The sequence below is a fragment of the Macaca nemestrina genome, chromosome 20, assembly GCF_043159975.1.
Source record: "Macaca nemestrina isolate mMacNem1 chromosome 20, mMacNem.hap1, whole genome shotgun sequence".
NCBI classification, from domain to species: Eukaryota; Metazoa; Chordata; class Mammalia; order Primates; family Cercopithecidae; genus Macaca; species Macaca nemestrina.
The window spans coordinates 68,357,604-68,380,390 of NC_092144.1; the positions used below are offsets into that span (position 1 = coordinate 68,357,604).

General features: G+C 54.9%; 2 protein-coding genes and 1 long non-coding RNA gene across 11 annotated transcripts in view; 1 reads left to right on the plus strand and 2 right to left on the minus strand.

The window, feature by feature from the left end:
* LOC105488050 (zinc finger protein 497) lies at window positions 1–9,430 on the minus strand. Of its 2 annotated transcripts, none has more exons than XM_071088130.1 (2): window positions 9,289–9,430; window positions 1–5,183 (listed from the first exon to the last, which is right to left on the minus strand). In XM_071088130.1, exon 2 carries the CDS (start codon window positions 5,167–5,169, stop codon window positions 3,676–3,678), a length of 1,494 nt encoding a protein of 497 aa, XP_070944231.1. In that variant the 5' UTR covers window positions 5,170–5,183; window positions 9,289–9,430; the 3' UTR covers window positions 1–3,675. The 2 variants fall into 2 exon arrangements, with proteins under 2 accessions (XP_070944231.1, XP_011750018.2); XM_011751716.3 differs by lacking the exon at window positions 9,289–9,430 and adding an exon at window positions 5,483–5,549.
* The window catches only part of LOC105488052 (uncharacterized), a 16,688-nt gene continuing 3,301 nt past the window's right edge, over window positions 9,401–22,787 (plus strand). The window contains exons 1-4 of one of the 4 annotated variants that reach the window (XR_011618007.1): window positions 9,401–9,807; window positions 10,804–10,867; window positions 17,871–19,380; window positions 20,158–20,575. This is a non-coding gene — a long non-coding RNA (uncharacterized lncRNA). Of the gene's footprint in view, window positions 9,808–10,803; window positions 10,868–17,870; window positions 20,576–22,787 lie in introns of all 4 variants that reach the window. The other 3 variants (XR_011618005.1, XR_011618006.1, XR_011618008.1) reach the window with 3 other exon arrangements.
* The window catches only part of LOC105488051 (zinc finger protein 837), a 13,716-nt gene continuing 5,126 nt past the window's right edge, over window positions 14,198–22,787 (minus strand). The window contains exons 1-3 of one of the 5 annotated variants that reach the window (XM_071088129.1): window positions 20,358–20,436; window positions 16,369–16,478; window positions 14,198–15,913 (exon numbers count right to left, since the gene is read on the minus strand). In XM_071088129.1, coding sequence (XP_070944230.1) covers window positions 14,304–15,884 — 1,581 coding nt within the window. In that variant the 5' untranslated portion in view covers window positions 15,885–15,913; window positions 16,369–16,478; window positions 20,358–20,436 and the 3' untranslated portion in view covers window positions 14,198–14,303. Of the gene's footprint in view, window positions 16,479–20,357; window positions 20,437–22,787 lie in introns of those variants that run through there. The other 4 variants (XM_011751726.2, XM_011751724.2, XM_011751721.2 and 1 more) reach the window with 4 other exon arrangements.

Below are 22,787 nucleotides of genomic sequence, written 5' to 3' on the forward strand. Positions count from 1 at the left end.
TTTTTTTTTTTTTTTTTGAGACGGAGTCTTGCTGTGTCGCCCAGGCTGGAGTGCAGTGACCGGATCTCAGCTCATTGCAAGCTCCGCCTCCCGGGTTTTTACGCCATTCTCCTGCCTCAGCCTCCCGAGTAGCTGGGACTACAGGCGCCCACCACCTCGCCCGGCTAGTTTTTTGTATTTTTTAGTAGAGACGGGGTTTCACCGTGTTAGCCAGGATGGTCTCGAACTCCTGAAGTCGTGATCCGCCTGTCTCGGCCTCCCAAAGTGCTGGGATTACAGGCTTGAGCCACCGCGCCCGGCCGGCTCTCTGAATTCTTGAGAAACCTGAACATTTCCTGCCACACCCCCACCCCAGGGAAACGGCAGCAACCCTTTGAGGAAGATACACTGTCTATTCTTGCCGCAGGACTGGTTCTTCCTTAAAAAAGATTGTTTTCCCTGCAACTGAGGGGCCATGTGTCTGGGGACTGACCTGGGTCTGTAAACTGGGTATCACGTAAATGGAACCCCATTCTCTCCAGCCACCCCTTATCCCCCCCAGAGTTCCAACTAGTCTGGCACGCTGCAAATGGACAAGCGTGAAATGCACTCCCAAGAGATACTACTATGCTTCAAAATAACTGCAAGGTTTTCATTCATGTAATTGGCATAAACCTGGGGAACAAGGATGGTGACGGTATCTAAGGGTAATTGATCAAGGAGGATGGGACACAACAGTAGACTGGATCAAGTCTATCTACAGGAGATGACTTACAAAGATTCAATTTAAGATGTAAGCTTGTGCAGCTTGAAAGATACTGAGTTTGTCTGACAGCTTGACTAAGACCTGGACTCAATGGTGGCCCAAATTCAATGAGGTTGAATTGCTAGAACTCCCTTGGTACAGGGAGAGTAGGAATTTTCGAGAAAGGAATCCAAAAGCTTAGGGATACAGGAAACGTTGAAGTGGGTTTAACGTATACATTCAGCATGTGCCAGATCACGTACACACACAGAATACCAAGGAGGATATCTTTGTTACAAAAGCACTGGGAAATACATTAGTCAGTGGGGCACCCATATCCCTGAAACTTGCTGCAGTGGCAGTCCTCTGAAGGGCAGTATGGCCCTCGGAATTGCTGCCACTGAAACGGCCTCTGATTTTGGTGATGAAAGATGGACGTGACAGAGCTCAAATAACAGGGCCTACCTGCCAGAGATGAGACTTGGATTCATCATGATTGGCAGCAGGAACAAGGAGGTGATCAGAATGTTTTAACCCTCAGGGAAGGAAGGATTGCTTCTACTAGGGAGAAAGGCTCAGGATTACTTGGAAGGTTGAAGATTCTCTTTTTTTTTTTTTTTTTTTTTTTTGAGACGAAGTCTCGCTCTGTTGCCCAGGCTGGAGTACAGTGGTGCAGTCTCAGCTCACTGCAACCTCCGCCTTCTGGGTTCAAGCTATTCTCCTGCCTCAGCCTCCCGAGTAGCTGGGACTACAGGTGTGCAACACCATGCCCGGCTAATTTTTTGCATTTTTAGTAGAGACGGCGTTTCACTGTGTTAGCCAGGATGGTCTCGATCTCCTGACCTTGTGATCCGCCTGCCCCAGCCTCCTCAAGTGCTGGGATTACAGGTGTGAGCCACCGCACCCGGCTGAGATTCTCTTTCAACAACTATTGATTTGGCAAATGCTTTTTTCCCATCAATATGCAAGGACCACCAAAACTATCTTCTTTCTGTTTGGCAAGGACAAAAGTACACCTTCACAGCTTGCCTCAGGACTAAATCTGCAACTTTTTTTTTTCTTAACTCCCCAACCTTGTTATGCAACCCCTCCCTTCCCCTCCCTTCTCTTTTCTTTTCTTTTCTTTTTTCTCTTCTTTTCTTTTCTGATGGAGTCTCACTCTGTCACCCAGGCTGGAGTGCAGTGGTGCGATCTCAGCTCACTGCAACTTCTGCCTCACGTATTCAAGCGATTCTCCTAACTCAGCCTCCCAAGTAGCTGGGATTATAGGCATGCACCACCACACTCAGCTAATTTTTTTATTTTTTAGTAGAAACAGGGTTTCACCACGTTGGCCAGGCTGGTCTCGAACTTCTGACCTCAGGTGGTCCACCTGCCTCGGCCTCCCAAAGTGCTGGGATTACAGGCATGAGCCACTGCGCCCAGACACAATTTTCTCATTCTGTCATAATCCCTGCGTAGCTCTTGATCATTCTGACTTCCCACAGAATATCATGCCATTCCACTATATGGATGACAACAGCTGCTTGGATCACAAAGTGGCAGGTACCTTAGGCAACCAAGTTAAATGCATGCTAAGGGTCCACCTTCTGGTAAAGTGCCTAGTGGTCTGCAGCCTGTTAGGACAGCCCCTCCTAAGAAGACCAGTTGTTGCAATATGCACTATCTACCACTAGCAAAAGGGAACAATGGTTGGTGGGCTTCTGGATTTTGGACACAACGTATACACTCAAGTGTGCTTATCCAGTCCACATATCATCTACAATTTTTTGTGGAGCTCAGAACAAGAGAAGTCCATATGGCAGGTCCCGGATACAAGGCAAGCTGCCACTTGGGCCCTAGGACCCAGAAGATTCAACATGGCTACTGGATCTGATGCAACCCAGAGTTTGTGGCACATAAGAATACTGAACTGAAGCCAGGCGTGGTGGTTCACACCTGTAATTCTAGCACTGTGGGAGGCCAAGGCAGGAGGAGTGCTTGAGGCCAGGAGTTCAAGACCAACCTGGCAAACACAGCCAGACCCCATCTTAAAAAAAAAAAAAAAAAAAAAAAAAAAAAAAAAGAGAGAGAGAGAGAGAGAGAAAATACTGTCTCTCTTGCACCCCCTCAAAGTTCCAGCAACCACCATGGTTCAGCCTTTAGAGACCCAAGCCCCCTTCCCAGTTCCTAGGATCTGGTAAAGCCACCTGTCTGCATTGCACCCCCACCTCGAGGTGGGCCACATCACAGACTCGAATCGCTGCACAGGTCCACGTGCAAGGGACTTTTTGCTCCCCAGTAGAGAAGAACCGGGTGGCACCAACCGGAGGCCTGTGGATGTGATGCTGCGTCCACAAGAAGCCAGCAGTGTGTCAAGCGGAACAGAGTTATCCTTTAAAACGAATCCTAGCCACCACGGTGGAGAGAACCGAGGCAGGACGGAGAAGTGGACAGAATTCCGCTCCTCTCCCCGGCCCTAGGCCTCCTGCTACCCTTCCCCAGAGCCAGGCCTCTAAACCTCTTAGCCCTTGGCCGGAGACAGAAAACCCGCGTACAACTTCCGTTCTCGCTGGGGTGGAAGGAGGAAGGAGAGGGGACTCACACCCTGCCCTTGTTCCCTGCCGGAGCAATTTCACACAGTTCTCAGAGGAGACCACCACACCTGTCGGAGACCCCAGTTCTTGCCCACCTCTGCATGGACGAACCTCTCGCCGAAGTGGAGCTTACTACCTTCCCTGAGGTCAAGAGCCCATCCCACATGTCCCAGCCAGGTCTGGGTGGCCGGTGGGACTATTGTCAAAGGGACTGTGCAGCCAGGTTTCCCCACGCCCAATGCCACCCCTGCACTCCCAGCAGGAGGGCGCCCGCACTGGTGGCCCGAAAAAGGCTGGGCCAGCAGACAGTGCACTCACGCCCGGGACCCCGCAGTGCCGCGTGTCCGCGACCTCCCGCTCAGGCGCGTCCTCGGGTCAGGGCGCAGTGCGGCCCCCGTGCCGCTTCTGGTGCTCGTTGAGGTTGGAGCGGTGGCTGAAGGGCTTCCCGCACTCGCCGCAAGCGTAGGGCCTCTCGCCCGTGTGCGTACGCCAGTGGCTTACGAGCTCCGACTTGCGCACGAAGGCCTTGCTGCAGTGGGCGCAGACGAACGGCCTCTCGCCAGAGTGCAGGCGCTGGTGCTGGCGCAGCTCGGAGCTGCCGCGGAAGGCCTTGCCACATTCTGTGCAGGCGAAGGGCCGCTCGCCCGTGTGCGTGAGCCGGTGGTGCGCCAGGCCCGAGCTGCCGCGAAAGGCCCTACCGCAGTCGGCGCAGGCGAAGGGCTTGGCGCCCGAGTGCGTGCGCTGGTGGCTGAGCAGGTTGGAGCGCTGGCTGAAGGCCTTTCCGCATTGGGCGCACGCGTGGGGCTTCTCGCCCGTGTGCACGCGCCGGTGCTCCGCCAGGTAGGAGCCCATGACGAAAGCCTGGCCGCACTCTGCGCACCCGAAGGGCCGCTCGTCCGTGTGCGTGCGCTGGTGCTGCAGGAGCTGAGAGCTCTCGCGGAAAACCTTTCCGCAGTCGGCGCAGGGGAAGGGCTTCTCGCTGCTGTGCGTGCGCCGGTGCTGCCGCAGCCCCGCCACGCGCACGAAGGCCTTGCCGCAGTCAGGACAAGCGTGTGGCCGCGCGCCCGCGTGGATCTTCAGGTGCTCAGCCAGGTTGGAGCTCTGGCTGAAGGCCTTGCCGCAGTCCGGGCAGGCGTGTGGCCGCGCGCCCGTGTGCACGCGCTGGTGCTCCAGGAAATTGGAGTTCCAGCTGAAGGCCTTGCCGCAGTCCGGGCACTCGTAGGGCTTCTCGCCCGTGTGCGTGCGTCGGTGCTGCACCAGCGTGGTGCTTCGACCGAAGGACTTGCCGCAGTCCGGGCAGCGGAAGGGCTTCAGGCCGCTGTGTGTCTCCTGGTGGTGGATGAGCTGCGAGTGAGCGCGGAAGGCCTTGCCGCACTCCCCGCAAGCGTAGGGCTTCTCGCCGCTGTGGATGCGTTGATGCTGGCTGAGGTTGGAGCTCCAGGCGAAGGCCTTGCCGCACTCGGGGCACGTGTACGGTTTCTCGCCTGTGTGCACGCGCCGGTGCTGCAGCAAGTAGGAGCTCTGGCTGAACGCCTTGCCGCACTCCCCGCACCGGCAGCCGGGCTCCTCTGGGAGAGGCGAAGGGCGCAACGTCCAGTCTACATACTCCCGGGGCCCAGCCCCGTCCCGCCCACCATCTGCGGGGCCCAGCTCCCTGTCGGGGCCCCCCTGTTCGTCCGCCGCCCCCAGTGTGGCTTGCTGCCGATCGCCGTCCCCTGCCTCCCCTGGGACCTCCGTGGAGTCTTCCCAGGACCCCCAGCCTCCAGACACAGCCCCCTCAGAGGGGCGCCTCGTGGCAGTCTTCACACTGCAGAGGCCCTGGCCTTCCTTTGGGGCCATCTGCAGGTTCCTCCCTCCTGGGGACTCCATCTCGCGCCTGTGACCTAAAACAGAAGAGAAAAGGTAAGTGCCTTAGAGAATACAAAGAACACCAGACAGAGGGCCTTTGGGAGACATGACGGTGGGTGGGCTGTCATCCCCACTCTTCTCCTCCACGGCCCTGGATGCCCAGTGCCCTCTGGAGCCTGGAGCAGGAAGTTCAGCAGGCGGGCTAGACACTCGGGAAGGGCCAGCACTCTGGGCCTGCCTGACGGGGCCACGTGCACATCCCTACACCTGGCCCCGCCCAGCAGGAGGGGATGGGGCGCCAGCATCGTGGAAGGACTCAAAGCTGCCTACACACCTGCACTGGCTGTACTGTGGCACCACTCTCCTCCCCTTGCTTGATTCCTGCTGCAGCCGCTCCACCAGGGCGGTAGCCTCCTCAGGACTGCCTGGCCACTGCTCCTGCGCGTAGGCCTGGATCTCCGGGAGCAGTGTGCCCAATAACTGCTCCAGCACCAAGAGCTCCAGCATCTGCTCCTTGGAGCAGGCCTTGGGCATCAGCCACTGGCAACACAGCTCACGCAGCTGAGCCAGGGCCCCTCGGGGCCCTGCTGCCTCCTCATAGGGGAACCCCCAGAAGCACTGGCCAGGGCTCTTCGAGCTGGGCTCACCCACCATCAGTTCCAGTGGACTCTGGAGGACCTAGGGGGCCAGGGCTCATGCCCCACTCGTCTGGGCAGCCATCCTGCCCCTTCCCCGGGAGGGGAAGGCAGCTGCATGGCCCAGGGTACTTTCTCTGGAGCTGGAAACAAAGGTGAGCCTGTGAGCACAGCAAGGCCACGAAGGTCCCCTCCTTGGGACCACCTGAGACTGAGTAAAAATGGAAGAATGGGGGTATCAGCGCTTCTGGCCCCCAGCGTCAGCATCTTTGCCCACCTGTGTGTCCAGGTGCCTGAGGGACACAATGAGGTGCCATGGCTGCTTGTACCATCCATTCCCCTCTCCCTGCTTTTCTTGAGGGTCCCTGCCCAGCCCTGTCTCCTTGGCTCCCTTCATCCCACACACAGAACACCTAAGGCAGAGATTGTGAACAGGACACCCGGAGTCAGACCAGCAGATGGGTCCTGTTTGTCCCCTCCAGGAAGTGTTTTAAAAATGTAAGTTAGGCCAAGCACGGTGGCTCACGGCTGTAGTCCCAGCACTCTGGAAGGCCGACGCAGGCAGATCACGAGGTCAGGAGTTCCCCAAGACCAGCGTGGCCAACATGGTGAAACCCCCTCTCTACCAAAAATACAAAAATTAGCCAGGCATGGTGGCAGGTGCCTGTAATCCCAGCTGCTCGGGAGGCTGAGGCAGAGAACTGCTTGAACCTGGGAGGTGGAGGTTGCAGTGAGCCGAGATCGTGCCACTACACTCCAGCCTGGGTGACAAACCGAGACTCTGTCCCAATAAAATAAAAAGAGAATAAAGTAGGTACACACTACAAGGTGAATGAAACTTGAAAATATTATGCTAAGTATAAATGAAAAAATTCAGACACAAAATACTTCATATTATGTGATTCCATTTATATGAAATGTCCAGAACAGATAAGTCTATAAGAGACAGAAAGTAGATTAGTGTTTGCCAGGATCTAAAGGGAAGACAGAAATGGGAGATACAGCTGTGGGAGTGATGAAAATATTCTGGAATTAGTGGTGATGACTGTGCAATACTGAATATACTAAAAACCACTGAAGCATATACTTTAAAGGATGAATTTTATGGTATTTATGTTTTTTAAAAAGTTAACCAATCTCAAAAGCTTAAAAACTGTATGACTCCATTTATGCAATACTTTCTTTTCTTTTCTTTCTTTTTTTTTTTTTTTTTGAGACAGGGTCTGGCTCTGTCACCCAGGCAGGAGTGCGGTGGTATGATCTCATCTCCCAGGCTCAAGCCATCTTCCCACCTCAGCCTCCCAAGGAGCTGGGACATCAAGTGCGTGCCACCATACCTGGCTAATTTTTTTTTTTTTATTTTTGAGATGGAGTTTCACTCTTTCGCCCAGACTGTAGTGAAGTGGCACAATCTCGGCTCACTGCAGCCTCTGCCCCAGGATTCCAGCGATTTTCCTGCCTCAGCCTCCTCAGTAGCTGGGATTACAGGCACCTGCCACCAGGCCTGGCTAATTTTATTTTATTATATTTTATTTTTTAGTAGAGACGGGGTTTCACCATGTTGGCCAGGCTGGTCCCGAACTTTTTTTTTTTTTTTTTTTGAGAGGGAGTCTTGCTCTGTCGCCCAGGCTGGAGGGCAGTGGCACCATCTTGGCTCACTGCAAGCCCTGCCTCCTGGGTTCACACCATTCTCCTGCCTCAGCCTCCCAAATAGCTGGGACTACATGCACCTGCCACCACGCCCTGCTAATTTTTTGTATTTTTAGTAGAGACGGGGTTTCACCATGTTAGCCAGGATGGTCCCGATCTCCTGACCTCGTGATCCGCCCTCCTCGGCCTCCCAAAGTGCTGGGATTACAGGCGTGAGCCACCGCGCCCGGCCTGTCAGCCAGTCCCGAACTCTTGACCTCAGGTGATCCACCCACCTTGGCCTCCCAAAGTGCTAGTATTACAGGCGCCAGACACCTCGCCCAGTCTATGCAACATTCATGAAATGACAAAATGGTAGACATGAGAACAGATTACTAGTTGACAAAAAGAGGTTAACGGGGCAGAGGTAGGAGGGAAGGGTATGCGGCTCTGAAAGGGCAACACGGGGATCCTGTGGTAATGGAAATGTTCTGCATCTCGGTTGTGATATTGTACTCTAGTTTTTCTCTTTTCTTTTTTTGAGACAGTCTCTCGCTCTGTTGCCCAGGCTGGAGTGCAGTGGCGCGATCTGGGCTCACTGCGACCTCCGCCTCCTGGGTACAAGCGATTCTCCTGCCTGAGCCTCCTGAGTAGCTGGGATTACAGGCACCAGCCTCCACTCCCATCTAATTTTTGTGTTTTCAGTAGACATGGGGTTTCACCACGTTGTTCAGGCTGGTCTTTAACTCCTGAGCTCAAGGGATCCACCCGTCTTGACCTCCCAAAGTGCTGGGATTACAGGCATGAGCCACCGAACCTGACCTCTAGTTTTTCAAGATGCCACCTTTAGGGGAACTGGGTAAAGGGTACATAGGGTATGCATTATGTGTTACTGCATGTGAATTTATAATTACCTCAAATCAAAGGTTAAATTTTAAAATGACATCCGATTTCAATAAAAACTATATTTGTGTATTGAAGTCCCAGAAATCCGGGCCCCCAAGGGCCCATGTTTCTTAAGGTGGAGCCAGGCACCGCTGCCCCTTCATCCAGGGCCTGTGCTGTGCGACCCCGACTCGCCAGCCCCCAGCCCCATTTAATAGGGCTGCCGTCCTGAGTCCGTCCTCGTCGTGGGATACCATGTGAGCCACGGAAGGTCCTTCCTGTCGGCCTCGCTGCTCCAGCCTCCCCGACATACTCACATCCACGCCGCGTGCCCTTTCTGAACCTGAACGCCTCCTCCTCACCACGACATGATCAGAGCCACCTCCCGCGTCAGTCCCAGCGCCCACGCCCCCAACAACGGGCATTCGTCTGACCGGTCACGGGTATTTGTCTCCCCACCAAACCCCAAGGCCTACAGTGGACAAATACGGGGTGGATAAATGGGAAGAGGCTGCGGCCGGGTGGCGCGAGGCCTGTGCGGGCAGCTCCGCAGTCTCGGAGGCGAGGCAGGCCTAGCCTGGTGAGCTCCGGAACTACGAGGCGCGGGTGGGGGTTGATGAACGAATAAATGAATGTGGGAAGAAATGATGGCGCGGCAGGACATGAAGGCCGAGCCACAAGGCTGGAGGAGTGATGAGTGAATGAGTCAAAGAATAAACGAGCAGGAGAAACGATGCTACGGAACTGAATGCTATAAGGCTCGCGTTCACCGAGCAAGCGGCAGACAGGAGCCGTTTCCGCCCCGACCACGGTCGCCTCTGGCCCGTGCAGAGCCACTTCCGGGCCGCTCTGGAGGGCGCGGAGGCCTATCTCTGTGGTCCCAGAGGGCGCTGCTCTGGGCCGAGCCCCGCCCTGCCCCGCGCGGCGGGAGTCGTTGGAGCCGGAGGACAGATCTGTGCTTGGCCGGAGGGTGTCCGTTGGCGTCACTCACCGTCCTCAGCCCGCCCCTGCGTCCACTACGCGCTGCCTGAGAGGGGCCCGCACGGAGGCACGGGGAATGGTAGGAGGGGGGTACCGGGTCTCCTGGGGGGCGCGGTTGCATTTGGCGGAGCGCCCCAAAGCCTTGCGGTTCTCCCCACCGCGCCTGCGTAACTGTGGCGCGGCTGCGGGCGCGCGCCTTCTGGTTCCCATGGGGCGGTGCCAAGGCCGAGCTACTCTGGCGTCCTGCGTTGCCATGGATGCGCTCCGCCCCTTCCTGTACCCGGCGCGCCGCTGCGGCACACATCCAACAGCTACACAGGCGCCCAGGGCGGCCCGGGTCGTGAACGCAGGTCGGGCCGATGTAGCTTCTCCCTGGCCGTCCTCCTCCGCCCCAGGCCGTCTTTACCACCCTGGAAACTCGCTGAGTTCACGCCACTGAGTTGCATCTCACACCCACGCGCTGTGGAACACCCACTAAGCTGGCATCCCCTAGAGTCGGTATCTCGGAAGCTAAGCAGGGTCGGGCCTGGTTAGTACTTGGGAGACCGCCTGGGAACAGCGGGCGCTGTTGGCTAAAATAAATAAGCAGGGCGCGGTGGCCCACTCCTGTAATCCCAGCACTTTGGGAGGCCGAGGCGGGCAGATCACGAGGTCAGGAGTTTGAGACCAGCCTGACCAATATGGTGAAACCCCGTCTCTACTGAAAATACAAAAATTCGGGTTGTTGGCGTGCGCCTATAATCCCAGCTACTCTGGAGACTGAGGCAGGGGAATCCTTTGAACCGGGGAGGCAGAAGTTGCAGTAAGCCGAGATCGTGCCACTGCACACTCCAGCCTGGGTGACATAGCAAGACTCCGTCTCAAAAAACAACATAGACCGGATGCTGTAAGTTAAAATAAATGAATCCTAGAGATGGGATCTTGCAACATGGCCCAGGTTGGTCTTGAACTTCTGGGCTCAAGTGATCCTCCCACCTTGGCCTCCCAAAGTGCTAGGATTACAGACGTGCGTGAGCCACTGCACCCGGCCTCCACGAGCTTTTTTTGTACCAATTTGTACTAGGGAGCTCTCACCCCAGCCCAGGTGGTTTGGGCAGGTGTGGGTACATGGCCCAGGTCCGCAGCACGGGGCAGTCCATCCCCCTGGCCCTGGCAATGGTCACTTTGGACCTGTTAGCATCATGGGACTTCTCTCTGAACTGTTAGGGCCTCTATCTGCTTTGAACCTGAGGCTGTGAGCACCTGTCAGCTGGGGCAGCTGCTGCCTTCTTGCCCTCATGAGGGATGAATCTGTTAGAGAATGGAGTCCATACAGAAAAGCAGAACTGAGGGATGGTGTGTTAGTTTCCTGTGGTTATGCAGCAAATTACCACAAATTTGGTGGCTTAAAACAGCAGAAATATATTCTCTCGCGGTTCTGGGGACCAGAAGTCTGACATCGATATAAGTGACCTGAAACAAGATGTTGACAGGGCTGAGCTCTCTCTGGAAGCTCTAACGTAGAACCTTTCCTTGTCTTTTTCAGCACCTAGAGCTGCATTCGATGTATTCCTTGGCTTTTGGTCCTTTCCTCCATCATTAAATAACTGGTAACGTCTTACTCTTTCTCTTATTAAGTTAAAATATTTAACGTATGTTCATTTTATCTCATTTGCCTGAGAGTCAATTTTAGCTTTAAAAAAATTTTTATTGGCCAGGCGGGGTGGCTCAGGCCTGTAATCCCAGCAATTTGGGAGGCAGAAGTGGGCGGATCATGAGGTCAGGAGTTTGAGACCAGCCTGACCAACATGGTGAAACCCCGTCTCTACTAAAAATACAAAAATTAGCCCTGTGTGGTGGTACATACCTGTAATCCCAGATACTTGGGAGGCTGAGGCAGGAGAATTGCTTGAACCTGGGAGGCAGAGGTTGCAGTGAGCCGAGATTGCACCACCGCACTCCAGCCTGGGTGACAGAGCTAGACTCTTGTCTCAAGAAAAAAAAAAAGCGGGGCTGGGCGCAGTGGCTCACGCCTGTATTCCCAACACTTTGGGAGGCTGAGGCGGGCGGATCATGAGATCAAGAGATCGAGACCATCCTGGCCAATATGGTGAAACCCTGTCTCTACAAAAAATACAAAAATTAGCCAGGCGTGGTGGCATATGCCTGTAGTCTTGGGTCACCCATGCTGGAAGAATTCAGCTGCCTGGCCATGAGGAAACTCAGGTCTGCGGTCCTGTGGAGAGGCAGTGGAGCAGTGCATCCTCCAAACCCAGTGGGGCCTTCAGATGATTGCAGTCTTGGCTGCCATGTTGACTTCAACCTCGTGAGAGACCTTGAGCCAGAATCACAGGCCAAGCTGGTCACAAATTCCCCACCCACAGAAAATGTGTGCAATGATAAATGTTTATTTGTTTATTTTTGAGACAAAGTCTTGGTCTCTCACCTAGGCTGGAGCGCAGTGGTGCGATCTCAGCTCATTGCAACCTCTGCCTCCCAGGTGCAAGGGATTCTTGTGCCTCACCCTCCCAAGTAGCTGGGATTACAGGCACATGCCACCATGCCCAGCTAATTTTTGTATTTTTAGTAGAAACGGGGTTTTGCCACGTTGCCCATGCTGGTCTCGAACTCCTGAGCTCAAGCTATCCGCCCAGCTCAGCCTCCCAAGGCACTGGGATTACAGGCCTGAGCCACAACGCTTGGCCTGGAGCATACCCTTGATATGCAGACTAACCAATCCAGAGCCTCACCCGTGGCTCTATCTGGTCCACACACCGCAGGAGACAATATTCCTCTGTCTTAATCATCCCAGGAACAGGAGCCAAGCAGCTGGGGGACACTCCCACAGCTGAAGGCCCACAGGAATCACTCCAGCTAGCCAGTCCTGTGCTGTGAGCTCTGCTCTGCCTTGCTTTTCCCTTGGAAACCCCAGTAAAGGCTCTGGCTTAGAGCTCCCCCTTGCTCCTGCCCCTGCTGCCTCCGACAGATGCTGTACTTTCTCATGTGTCCTTCCTCATGGGCCGTGCCTCCTGTTTCCAGGATCTGTAAGCATGATGGACTTTGTTTTCCTGAGCTTGTCCTGTGTCTCTTCTTCTGGCCACACCTGACTGAGCAGCACTTAAAAGCCACATAACACCAGGAGAGCTGCTGCTTGGGGAAATTCTGCGGGAAGTGTCCTGGGGGACTAGGGGCAGGGCGAGCACTGCTCTCCCTCTCCTGAAGGCTGGGGAGAGCATCAAGGAGATTACCAGGTAGGAGGACCATGGGCAGGGCCTGCCTCATCAGGATGCTTTTCCCAGAACAGAGGGTAAAAATTTAAGCCCCTGGTGGGTGAGTCCTGGATTAACCAAGACCTGGGCCTTTTAGAGGCTGCGGAAGACAGAGGACACTGTGAGGTGAGTTTCTCTTGGGTGGATTCCCCAGGGGCCTCTGAGGCTGGTTTCAGGCCCTACCCTTTGGCTGCCCCACTGGAAGCTCTGAGCATCCACCCTTCAGAGGCGCTTTCCCTGGTCTGACCTTGGCAAGGGCAAATAAGAAGGTACTCCGTGGGGGGTCACCAATGTCTGAGGCGTAAACAGTGCCCGTCTGCACAGTAGCATGAGGGCCACAGAGTGTGGTAAATGTCAAGTGACCAGCCCAGGCGGTCCCCAGTGTGGCTGCAGGGGCCACTTAGGATTCTTCTGTTTGGGGGTCCCAGGCCACACTTGGGGAACCCTATTGGAAGCAACAAGGCCTAGGCCCTGAGGGCCCAGGGCTCTGCCCTCTCCAGTGCTCTAGCTGAGCCAGGAGCAAGCATCCTCCCGGCCCTCCCAGCTGGTGTGAGGAGGAAACCGCACGCCAAAGGGCAAGGTGCTCTGTACAGATCTGTCCCTAGTCGGCCTGCTCCAGTCGGCCTCTGGAGTGGGAGCCTTGGGTCTGTCTGGAACCAGCGTGGATGAAATGCAGGGAGAAACTGGAATCATAGCCATGGACAGCCACTTACATAGCTGGGAAAAAGCATGCTGTGCTAGATACCGGTGGACTCTCACCTCTGCGGTGCTGGGGACTTTGTGCTGACACCTCAGGCACCCACTTCCACTCACACCGCGGAGGCTTGGGGAGATTCAGTTCAGTCTGGAGTCCGGCAGGGGACGACAATAGGGCGACCCCGACCGTCAGTCAGACCAGGGCAAGCTTGCCAGGGCATCGCACTTCACCAAAGGGAACCCTTTCTGCCGCGACTACGGAGCCGCCAGGGCCGGGACAGGCAGAGAAGCCTGCTCTGAGGTCTCACCTCTGGAGGGTTATGAGCTGTGCCAGGCCGGCTACGGTAGAGCGTGTGCAAACACCCCGAGGTCCCAAGGCTCCTGAAGCCGCCTAAGGGGCATGAGAGGCCCTAGGTTCGAATCCTGCCTTCACCGTCTTAAGGTTGTGCCTCTGGAGAGTCACTTTTCCCCGTTTCCTCGCATACCAGAGAGCCAAGTAACAGGCACCGCGGCTCTGTGTGGACAGAGATCGTGGACACAGCGTCTGGGCCGGATCTGCGGCCACTCGAGATTATTACTGCGTATGCCTGCAACCAGATGCTGTGTGCCCTGTTAGAAAAGGTCAAATAAGGCCGGGCGCGGTGGCTCACGCCTGTAATCCCAGCACTTTGGGAGGCCGAGGCGGGCGGGTCACAAGGTCAGGAGATCGAGACCACGGTGAAACCCCGTCTCTACTAAAAATACAAAAAATTAGCCGGGCGCGGTTGTGGGCGCCTGTAGTCCCAGCTACTCGGGAGGCTGAGGCAGGAGAATGGCGTGAACCCGGGAGGCGGAGCTTGCAGTGAGCCGAGATCGCGCCACTGCACTCCAGCCTGGGCTGGGCGACAGAGCGAGACTCCGTCTCAAAAAAAAAAAAAAAAAAAAAAAAAGAAAAGGTCAAATAAAACTCGAGTTAGTGGAAGCCTGTGGACGCCATGTGTACAAAGTGAAGTTTAATCAAGGTTACAAACAGTGGGTTTTCGGGGACAAAGGCCCCTCCTCGACGCAGGGTTCGCTTGGGCGAAGCGTCGGCTCCCGGTGGTCAAGGCGCGGCGCGGCCTGCGTGCCGCTTCTGGTGCTCGTTGAGGTTGGAGCGTTGGCTGAAGGCGCGGCCGCACTCCCCGCACGCGTAGGGCCGCTCGCCCGTATGCGTTCGCAGGTGGCGCACCAGGCTGCAGTTGCGCACGAAGGCTTTGCCGCAGTCGCGGCAGATATAGGGCTTCTCGCCCGAGTGCAGGCGCTCGTGCTGGCGCAGCTCGGAGCAGCCGCGGAAGGTCTTGCCGCACTCGGGGCAGCCGTAGGGCCGCTCGCCGGTGTGCGCGCGTTGGTGTTGCACCAGGCCCGAGCGGCCCTTGAAGGCCTTTTCGCACAGTGGGCACGCGTAGGGCTTGGCGCTGCTGTGCGTGCGCTGGTGCCGGCTCAGGTTCGAGCGCTGGTTGAAGGCCTTGCCGCACTCGGGGCAAGCGTAGGGCTTCTCGCCGGTGTGCACACGCCGGTGCTCCACGAGGTGCGAGAACAGCCCGAAGGCCTTGGCGCAGTCGGCGCACTCGTACGGCTTCTCCCCGGCTCCCGACCCCCGTCGGGGACTCCGCTCGCCACAGTCCCCGCAGGGCGGGCACCCCAGCCGGAAGGCGCGCCGGGCCAGGACTGGGCCACGGCGGTGGCGCTCGGCCGAGTGCGTCTTCTGGTGGCGGTACAGGCCGGAGCAGCGCACGAAGGCCTTGCCGCACTCGGCACACTCGTAGGGCCGTTCGCCCGTGTGGATGCGCTGGTGCTGCAGCAGGCTGGAGGTGCGCGTGAAGGCCTTGCCACACTCGTCGCAAGCGTACAGCCGCTGGGCCGGGGGGTTGGGGACACCCGGGCGAGGTCGCGAGGTTTGGCCGCACTCAGGACACACTGGGGGGCCCTTGCCCGTCTGCTGCTGCTGGTTGGGGCGGAAGCGCTTCCCGCACCGGGCACACGGACGGGGCTCCTCCATCGCCTGTAGCCGCTCCTGGGGGATCCGCAGGGCCCTCCACGCAAAGGCCTCTCCGCACGCGCAAGCCTGGGGCTGCTCCACCGAGGGGCTCCTCCCGCGGGAGGTCGGCTTTGGGGTCCTCGGGCAGGTCGGAGCGCCCGTCCCCAGTTGGCACGGCCAACAGTCCGTGTGGACCTCACACAGTTGAGTCCGGGGACAGTTCTGGAGCCGCTCCGGACAGGGGTCACACACGGGTGGCGTCTCCCCAGCGGGCACCCCGCGATGCCGCGCCAGGCAGGAGTTCCTGCTACAGTCCCTGCCACGCGCCGGGCTCCCACAGGGGTCCTCCCCGGCCTGCAGCCCCTCGCGGGTAACTAGCTCAGGGTCCTGAGAAGAGGTGGGGCTGCGCGGCTCCCGCACGAGGGGTCTGATCCCCGAGCCCGGGCTCACCCTGAGGTTGCAGCCCTGGGAGCCCCCACCTGGGGGAGTCGTCCTACCGTCCGCCATCCCTCCACGCAGGTCCCCCTTTTGAGTGGGGCGGCTCCCAGCTCGGTCCTGTTCGAGGGGCCTCGGTTCCTCGGGCCTCTTCTCCCAGGCCCCAGAGGCACCCCGGGCATCGGCCGTGGAGATTCCTCCCTGCCCAGTCTTCTGGGCCAGAGCCTCCATCCTGGGGCACAGAGTTCTGGTTGTAGGATCTGGAAGAGCAGAGAAGAAATGGAGGTTTGCGGTTCCCAGGAGAAGAGAAGTGGAGAACTGGGCCAAAGAGCGACCATCCCACAGCTGGCACCTACTGGGCAGCCCCCAGCTCTCTGCAGATTCGAAAGGGGACATGGAGTGATATAGGCAGGGCCTCCTGCCCCTCTTCAAACTGTCACCACCCAGACCCCAGAGAACAGCTTCCCAGGCTCTCCCTGCCCGCATCTCTGCTCCTCCCCAACAATAGCTCCCAAAACACTGTGCCCCTGGCTAAGGCCCTCCCTGGTCCCCCTTCCCCAAGCAACAGGGACTCCCCCGTTGCTCAGCTGCGAGCTCCCCAGAATCTCACTTACTCCTGGCCTCAGCTTCTCAGTGGCAAGCCCACACTCCGGGTCCTCCTGGCTCCATTCACTGCCATTGTCCGTGTCTCCTGGGAGGTGTGAGGTGAACTCACCTGACAGCTGAGAGCCTGGCCGGGAGATCCGCGCTGCAGAGGCCAATGCTGAGCTGCCCCTCCCCTCTTCAACCAGGTAGTGGTGGTTCTCTCAAGCCTGGCAGCCTCATCTACAAAATGGGTATGATAACGGTAAGTGTAAACAGCTGAGTAGGGAGACAGGCAACCCAGATCATTCCAGCAAGTGTGGACATTAGCAAGGCCTAGTGCCTGCTATTACTATTTTAAAATTCTGCTGTGGCTACATTAGTTACCTACTGCTGCTTTAACAAACTGCCACCCCCATAGTGGCTTGAGACAATGCAAACGTGTTATCTCACAGTTCTGGAGGTCAGAAGTCCTAAGGGAAGGTTTCAGTAGTGTGGGTTCCTTCCTGAGGCTCTTGGGGAGGACGTTTGAGGACAATTTCCAGCTTCTAGATGCCACCTACTTTTCTTTCTTCCATCTTCAAGCCAGCAGTAAGACATCTTCGTCTCTCTGGGTTTGTCGTCAAATCTCCTTATACTCCTTACAGGACTCTGACCCTTCTGCCTCTTGTGATCACACTGGGCCAACCACATATAATCCAGGAATCCCCCCCATCTCAGGATCCAAAACCTCACCACACTCAGTTCTTTTGCCTTGGGAAGTAACATATTCACAGGTTCTAGGGACCAGGACGTGCACATCTTTCAGGGGGCCCTTATCCTGCCTACGACAGGGGACTTTGCCGAGATACACACACGTGCATATATACATATTCATCTCCTAAGCAAGCAATTGAAGAGCAAGTGAAAACAAAGGACAGCCGGGCACAGTGGCTCACGCCTGCAATCCCAGCACCTTGGGAGGCCGAGGCAGGTGGATCTCCTGAGGTCAGGAGTTTGACACCAGCCTGACCAACATGGAGAAACCCCATCTCTACTAAAAATACAAAATTAGCCAGGCGTGGTGGTGCACGCCTGTAATCCCAGCTACTCAGGATGCTGAGGCAAGAGAATCACTTGAACCCGGAAGGTGGAGGTTGCAGTGAGCCAAGATTGCACCACTGCACTCCAGCCAAAGCGAAACTCTGTCAAAAAAAAAAAAAAAAAAAAAAAAGAAAACGAGAGAAAGAGAGAAAGAAGAAAGAAAGGAAGGAAGGGAGGGAGGGAGGGGCTGGGCACGGTGGCTCACGCCTGTAATCCTAGCACTTTGGGAGGCCAAGGCAGGCGGATCATGAGGTCAGGAAATCGAGACCATCCTGGCTAACACAGTGAAACCCCGTCTCAAAAAATTAGCCAGGCGTGGTGGCAGGAGCCTATAGTCCCAGCTACTCGGGAGGCTGAGGCAGGAGAATGGCGTGAACCTGGGAGGCAGAGCTTGCAGTGAGCCATGATCGTGCCACTGCACTCCAGCCTGGGCGACAGAGCGAGACACCGTCTCAGAAAAAAAAAAAGGGAATTTTCCTCGCTGTGTTGTGATGTGAAGTTTCTCAGCCTCACACGAGTGATAACCGCACTATCCTCCTGTCCCCTCCCTAGATCTTATTGTTTCCAGAACAAAGATGGATCTGTCCAGTGCAGCCTTTGGACTATGAATCCCGGATGGCTAACGTCACATGCAGAGCACAAGATGGACACACTTGTGGCACCTTCTAAATCGCCGCTTCATTGAGCACAGGAGCTCAGATTCTTCTCCTTTGTCCTGTATTCCTTTTTCTGTGGAAAGCAGATATCCCCTTATTTTATTTATTTATTTTTATTTATTTATTTATTTTGAGACGGAGTCTCCGTCACCCAGGCTGCAGTGCAGTGGCATGATCTCAGCTCACTGCAACCTCCGCCTGCTGGGTTCAAGCAATTCTCCTGCCTCAGCCTCCTGAGTAGCTGGGATTACAGGTGCCCACCACCAGGTCAGGCTAGATCTTTGTATTTTTAGTAGATACAGGGTTTCCCCATGTTGGCCAGGCTGGTCTTGAACTCCTGACCTTGTTATCTGACCACCTCAGCCTCCCAAAGTGCTGGGATTACAGGCATGAGCCACCGTGCCCGGCCAGATATTCCTTGATTTATTTATTTGTTTGTTACTTACTTATTTTTATTTATTTAGAGACAGGGTTTCATGTTGCCCAGGCTGGAGTGAAGTGGCACAATCTTGGCTCACTGCAATCTTCACCTCCTGGGTTCAAGCAATTCTCCTGCGTAAGCCTCCCGAGTAGCTGGGATTATAGGCATCCGCCACCAAGCCTGGCTAATTTTTGCATTTTTTTTTTTAGTAGAGCTGGCGTTTTACCATGTTGACCGGGCTGGTCTCAAACTCTGACTTCAGGTGATCCACCCATCTTGGCCTCCCCAAATGCTGGGATTACAGGCGTGAGCCACCACACCTAGTCGATATCCATTTATTAAATGTCTCAGAGGGCCGGGTGTGGAGGCTGAGGCAGAAGAATCGCTTGAACTCGGGAGGCAGAGGTTGCAGTGAGCCAAGATGACGCCACTGCACTCCAGCCTGGGCGGCTGAGTGAGACTCCATCTCAAACAAACAAACAAATAAATAAATAAATGTCTCCGAAATCTAAGTATTTAGTGAGACGTCCTTGACCTGATGTCACTTTTTCTGTTTTGCAAATTTCTAACAGGCAGTTGCCTTGGGCCACCTGGTGGCCTGAAATAACATGACCAGGAACTAAAAGGACTCACGAAGCATTTAACCAAGACTCTACATGTTGACTTTTCAGCCAAGGACACTTCAGGGCGACTGGCCGCAGTTCTCCAAAGGAAGCTGCTGCCAGTTGTCCCTGGGGGGTTATTTCGTTCTTGGACATCATGACCACAATGACAGAAATGCATTGATGACCAGCACTCTGGGGATGAATGTTTTTGAGTGGAAATTAAACATACCGAACTGGTTAAAGACAAAAATGCAGAGTTGGACAAGTTCTGCAGGTCATGAAGGGCTTTCACAGCAGCCAGGCTCGGTTCCTGCTCTGCTCTATGGGAGGCTGCTGGCCTGAGCTGGAGAGCAGAAAGGCCCAGTGCAAGGGTTCAGCAGGTACTGGTTCCAGGCCAGGCATTTGCTAATAAACCAGGGTGACAGTAAGGACAAAGGGACTCTGGTGTGATGTGAGGTTTCTCAGCCTCACGTGTCACATGTGATCACTGCACAACCCTCCTGTCCCCTCCAGGCCTGTGTGAGACAGGAAAGGTGAGGCTGCTCCTCCCTCTCTGCACCTTAAAGCCACTCAGGGTCTGGGTTTTCCTGAGACTTCTGGAGCCAGATGCAGACTCACAAAGGCGCTGATCCTTCCTCGATCTTCCTCCTTCAAGAGTGGCACTAGTCAGGTCTAATTCAGAGAAAATCTATCACCTTCCCCCCACTGTGGGCTCTGCCACTTGGTGCCTTCGTCTCTCCACCTATCAAATTAGCCAGCTGGAGCTTGCGACTCCAGGAGGCATGCTTGGAAGTAAGGGACTTCTCTGAGTAGGAGTACGTCTGGGTGGTGCTGAACACCAGCATGCTTTGCCCTGTGGCCTGGACTGTGCACAGGGTGACCTGTCACCTCCCACGCAGGTGGAAGGGTGTGAGAGAGAACGGACACTCAGTTACAAACATCCTCTTCCCAAACACTTGTGGATCTGAGTCAGGCTCCTCCTTCCAGGTGAGGGCTTGGCTGGCTGCTGATGTAGCTTGTTACTCTCCTTCTGTCCCTTCTGCCCTCAGGTCTTGACCATGCAGCTTCCCAAGAACAGGATGGGGAATGATATGGGCACATGGGGAGGCAACCAGCCATGGGCCCCACCTGCTCATGGGCACTGACCGTCCCAACAGCAGGTGGACGTGAATCTAACCCACAACAGACACCAGAGTAGAGGGAGCTGGGCTCCCTGAGTCCGGATGGGGTTCTCCCAGGCCCCCGCAGCGAGACAAGGGAAGCCTCTCCAGAATGTGGAGTATGGACTCACTGTGGGAATAAAGTAAATGAGCTGGGGCGTGGCGGGGAGGTCCAGATTTCAAAAAGCACCACTCACACACCAGGACTGGCAAAGCTGCTGGCAGTAAGCTCTGTCTTGGGGCTCCCCAACTGCAGGTGAGCTGACTGGCCTCAGCTGGCACTAACCACGCTCAGTGTTTGCCCTGAAGACCAGAAGACCTGGCAAAAAAGAGGAAAGCAGAGAACACGCTCCGACCTGGCTGGTGGGGATCCAGACAGTGCAGCTGCCGTGGAAACCTTCAGTTCCACAGAAAGGTAAAGATGGAGCTACCCGCACCCCCAGCAATTCCACCCCGAGGTATCCGCCCAAGAAAAAGGAACACAGGCATTCAACAAACACTGGCTGACAGATGTTCACAACAGCACTGTTCACAGTAGCCAAAATGGGGAAACAAGCCAAGTATATAAAATGACAAATGCACAAATAAAATGTGGTATATCCATAGAATGGGATATTATTCAGCCATAAAAAGGGATGCGTACTAACACATACTGCAACATGGACTTTAGAAAACATGGGAAGTAGAAGTGAGTCCCAAAAGACCACATATTACATAATTCCTTTTATATGACATATCCAGAATAGGGAAATCCATAGAGACAGAAAGGAGATTAGTGGTCGCCAGGGGCTGAGGGGAAAAAGAATGGGGAGTAATTGCTTTATGGATATCGAGTTTTGTTTTAGTGTAATTAAAATGTTCTGGAAATTATAGTGGTGATGGTTGCAAAACATAGTGAATATATTAAAACCTAAACAATCTACTAAAACCTGGCCAGGCGGTGGCTCACACTTGTAATCCCTGCACTTTGGGAGGCCAAGGTGGGAAGATTACTTGAGGCCAGTTCGAGACCAGCCTGGCCAAAATGTGAAAACCCCATCTCTGCCAAAAATATAAAAATTAGCCAGGTGTGGTGGCACATTCCTGTAGTCCCAGCTACTTGGGAGACTGAGGCAGAGAATCGCTGAAACCTGGGAAGTGGAGGCTGCAGTGAGCCGAGATCGCACCACTGCACTCCAGTCTGGGTGACTGAGCAGGACTCCATCACAAAAAAAAAAAAAAAAAAAAAAAAAAAAAAAAAAAACCATATATGTGTGTGTGTATATATATATACACATATATATGTACACAGGAAAACATGGCCGGGCAGGTAGCTCACGCCTGTAATCCCAACACTTTGGGAGGCTGAGGCTGGCGGATCACGAAGTCAGGAGATTGAGACTATCCAGGCTAACAAGGTGAAACCCCATCTCTACTAAAAGTACAAAAAATTAGCCGGGCCTGGTGGCGGTGCCTGTAGTCCTAGCTACTCGGGAGGCTGAGGCAGGAGAATGGCGTGAACCTGGGAGGCGGAGCTTGCAATGAGCTGAGATCGCACCACCGCACTCCAGCCTGGGTGACAGAGCGAGACTCTGTCTCAAAAAATATATATATACACACACATATATATATATATAATTACATATATATTTAGAGTATATATTTATATAGAATGTAAATACATATATTAGATATATATATACTAAAACCCAACCTGAATTGTAAAATGATTTATTTGTTACATGATTTATATCTTTTTGTTTTGTTTTCTTGAGACGGAGTCTCCCTTTGTCACCCAGGCTGGAAACCAGGGGCACGGTCTCAGCTCACCGCAACTTCCGCCTCCCGGGTTCAAGCAATTATCCTGCCTCAGCCTCCTGAATAGCTGGGATTACAGGAGCACACCACCACGCCCAGCTAATTTTTGTATTTTTAGTAGAGAGGGGGTTTCACCATATTGGCCAGGCTGGTCTCAAACTTCTGACCTCGTGATCCGCCTGCCTCGGCCGCCCAAAATGCTGAGATTACAGGTGTGAGCCACTGCGCCCAGCTGATTTATATCTTTAAAAAAAAAAAAAAAAAAAAAGAGTAGAATGCACCCATGCCACAGTGTTCTTGCCTGCAGCCTGCCAGGCGTCTGCCCACCCTGTAACATCCGGGATGTCATTTGAGCCCTGGTCACATGAAAGCACTGCATGGGATGAAGGTGGTTTGTTTGTTTTTATTATTTATTTATTTTTTTGGCACAGAGTCTCATTCTGCGCCCAGACTGGAGTGCAATGACACACTCTCGGCTCACTGCAAGCTCCGCCTCCCAGGTTCAAGCAATTCTCCTGCCTCAGCCTGGCGAGTAGCTGGGATTACAAATGCCCGCCCCCTACGCCCAGCTAATTTTTGTATTTTCAGTAGAGACAAGGTTTCACCATGTTGGCCTGGCTGGTCTCAAACTCCTGGCCTCAAGTGATCTGCCCCTCGGCTTCCCATAGGTGCTGGGATTACAGGCACAAGCCACCGCGCCAGGCCGAAGGTGGTTTCTTTTAAACAATACATTTGTATTGAGAAAAACAAGTTCCTGGCCGAGCGCGGTGGCTCACACCTGTAATCCCAGCACTTTGGAAGGCCGAGGCGGGCGGATCACGAGGTCAGGA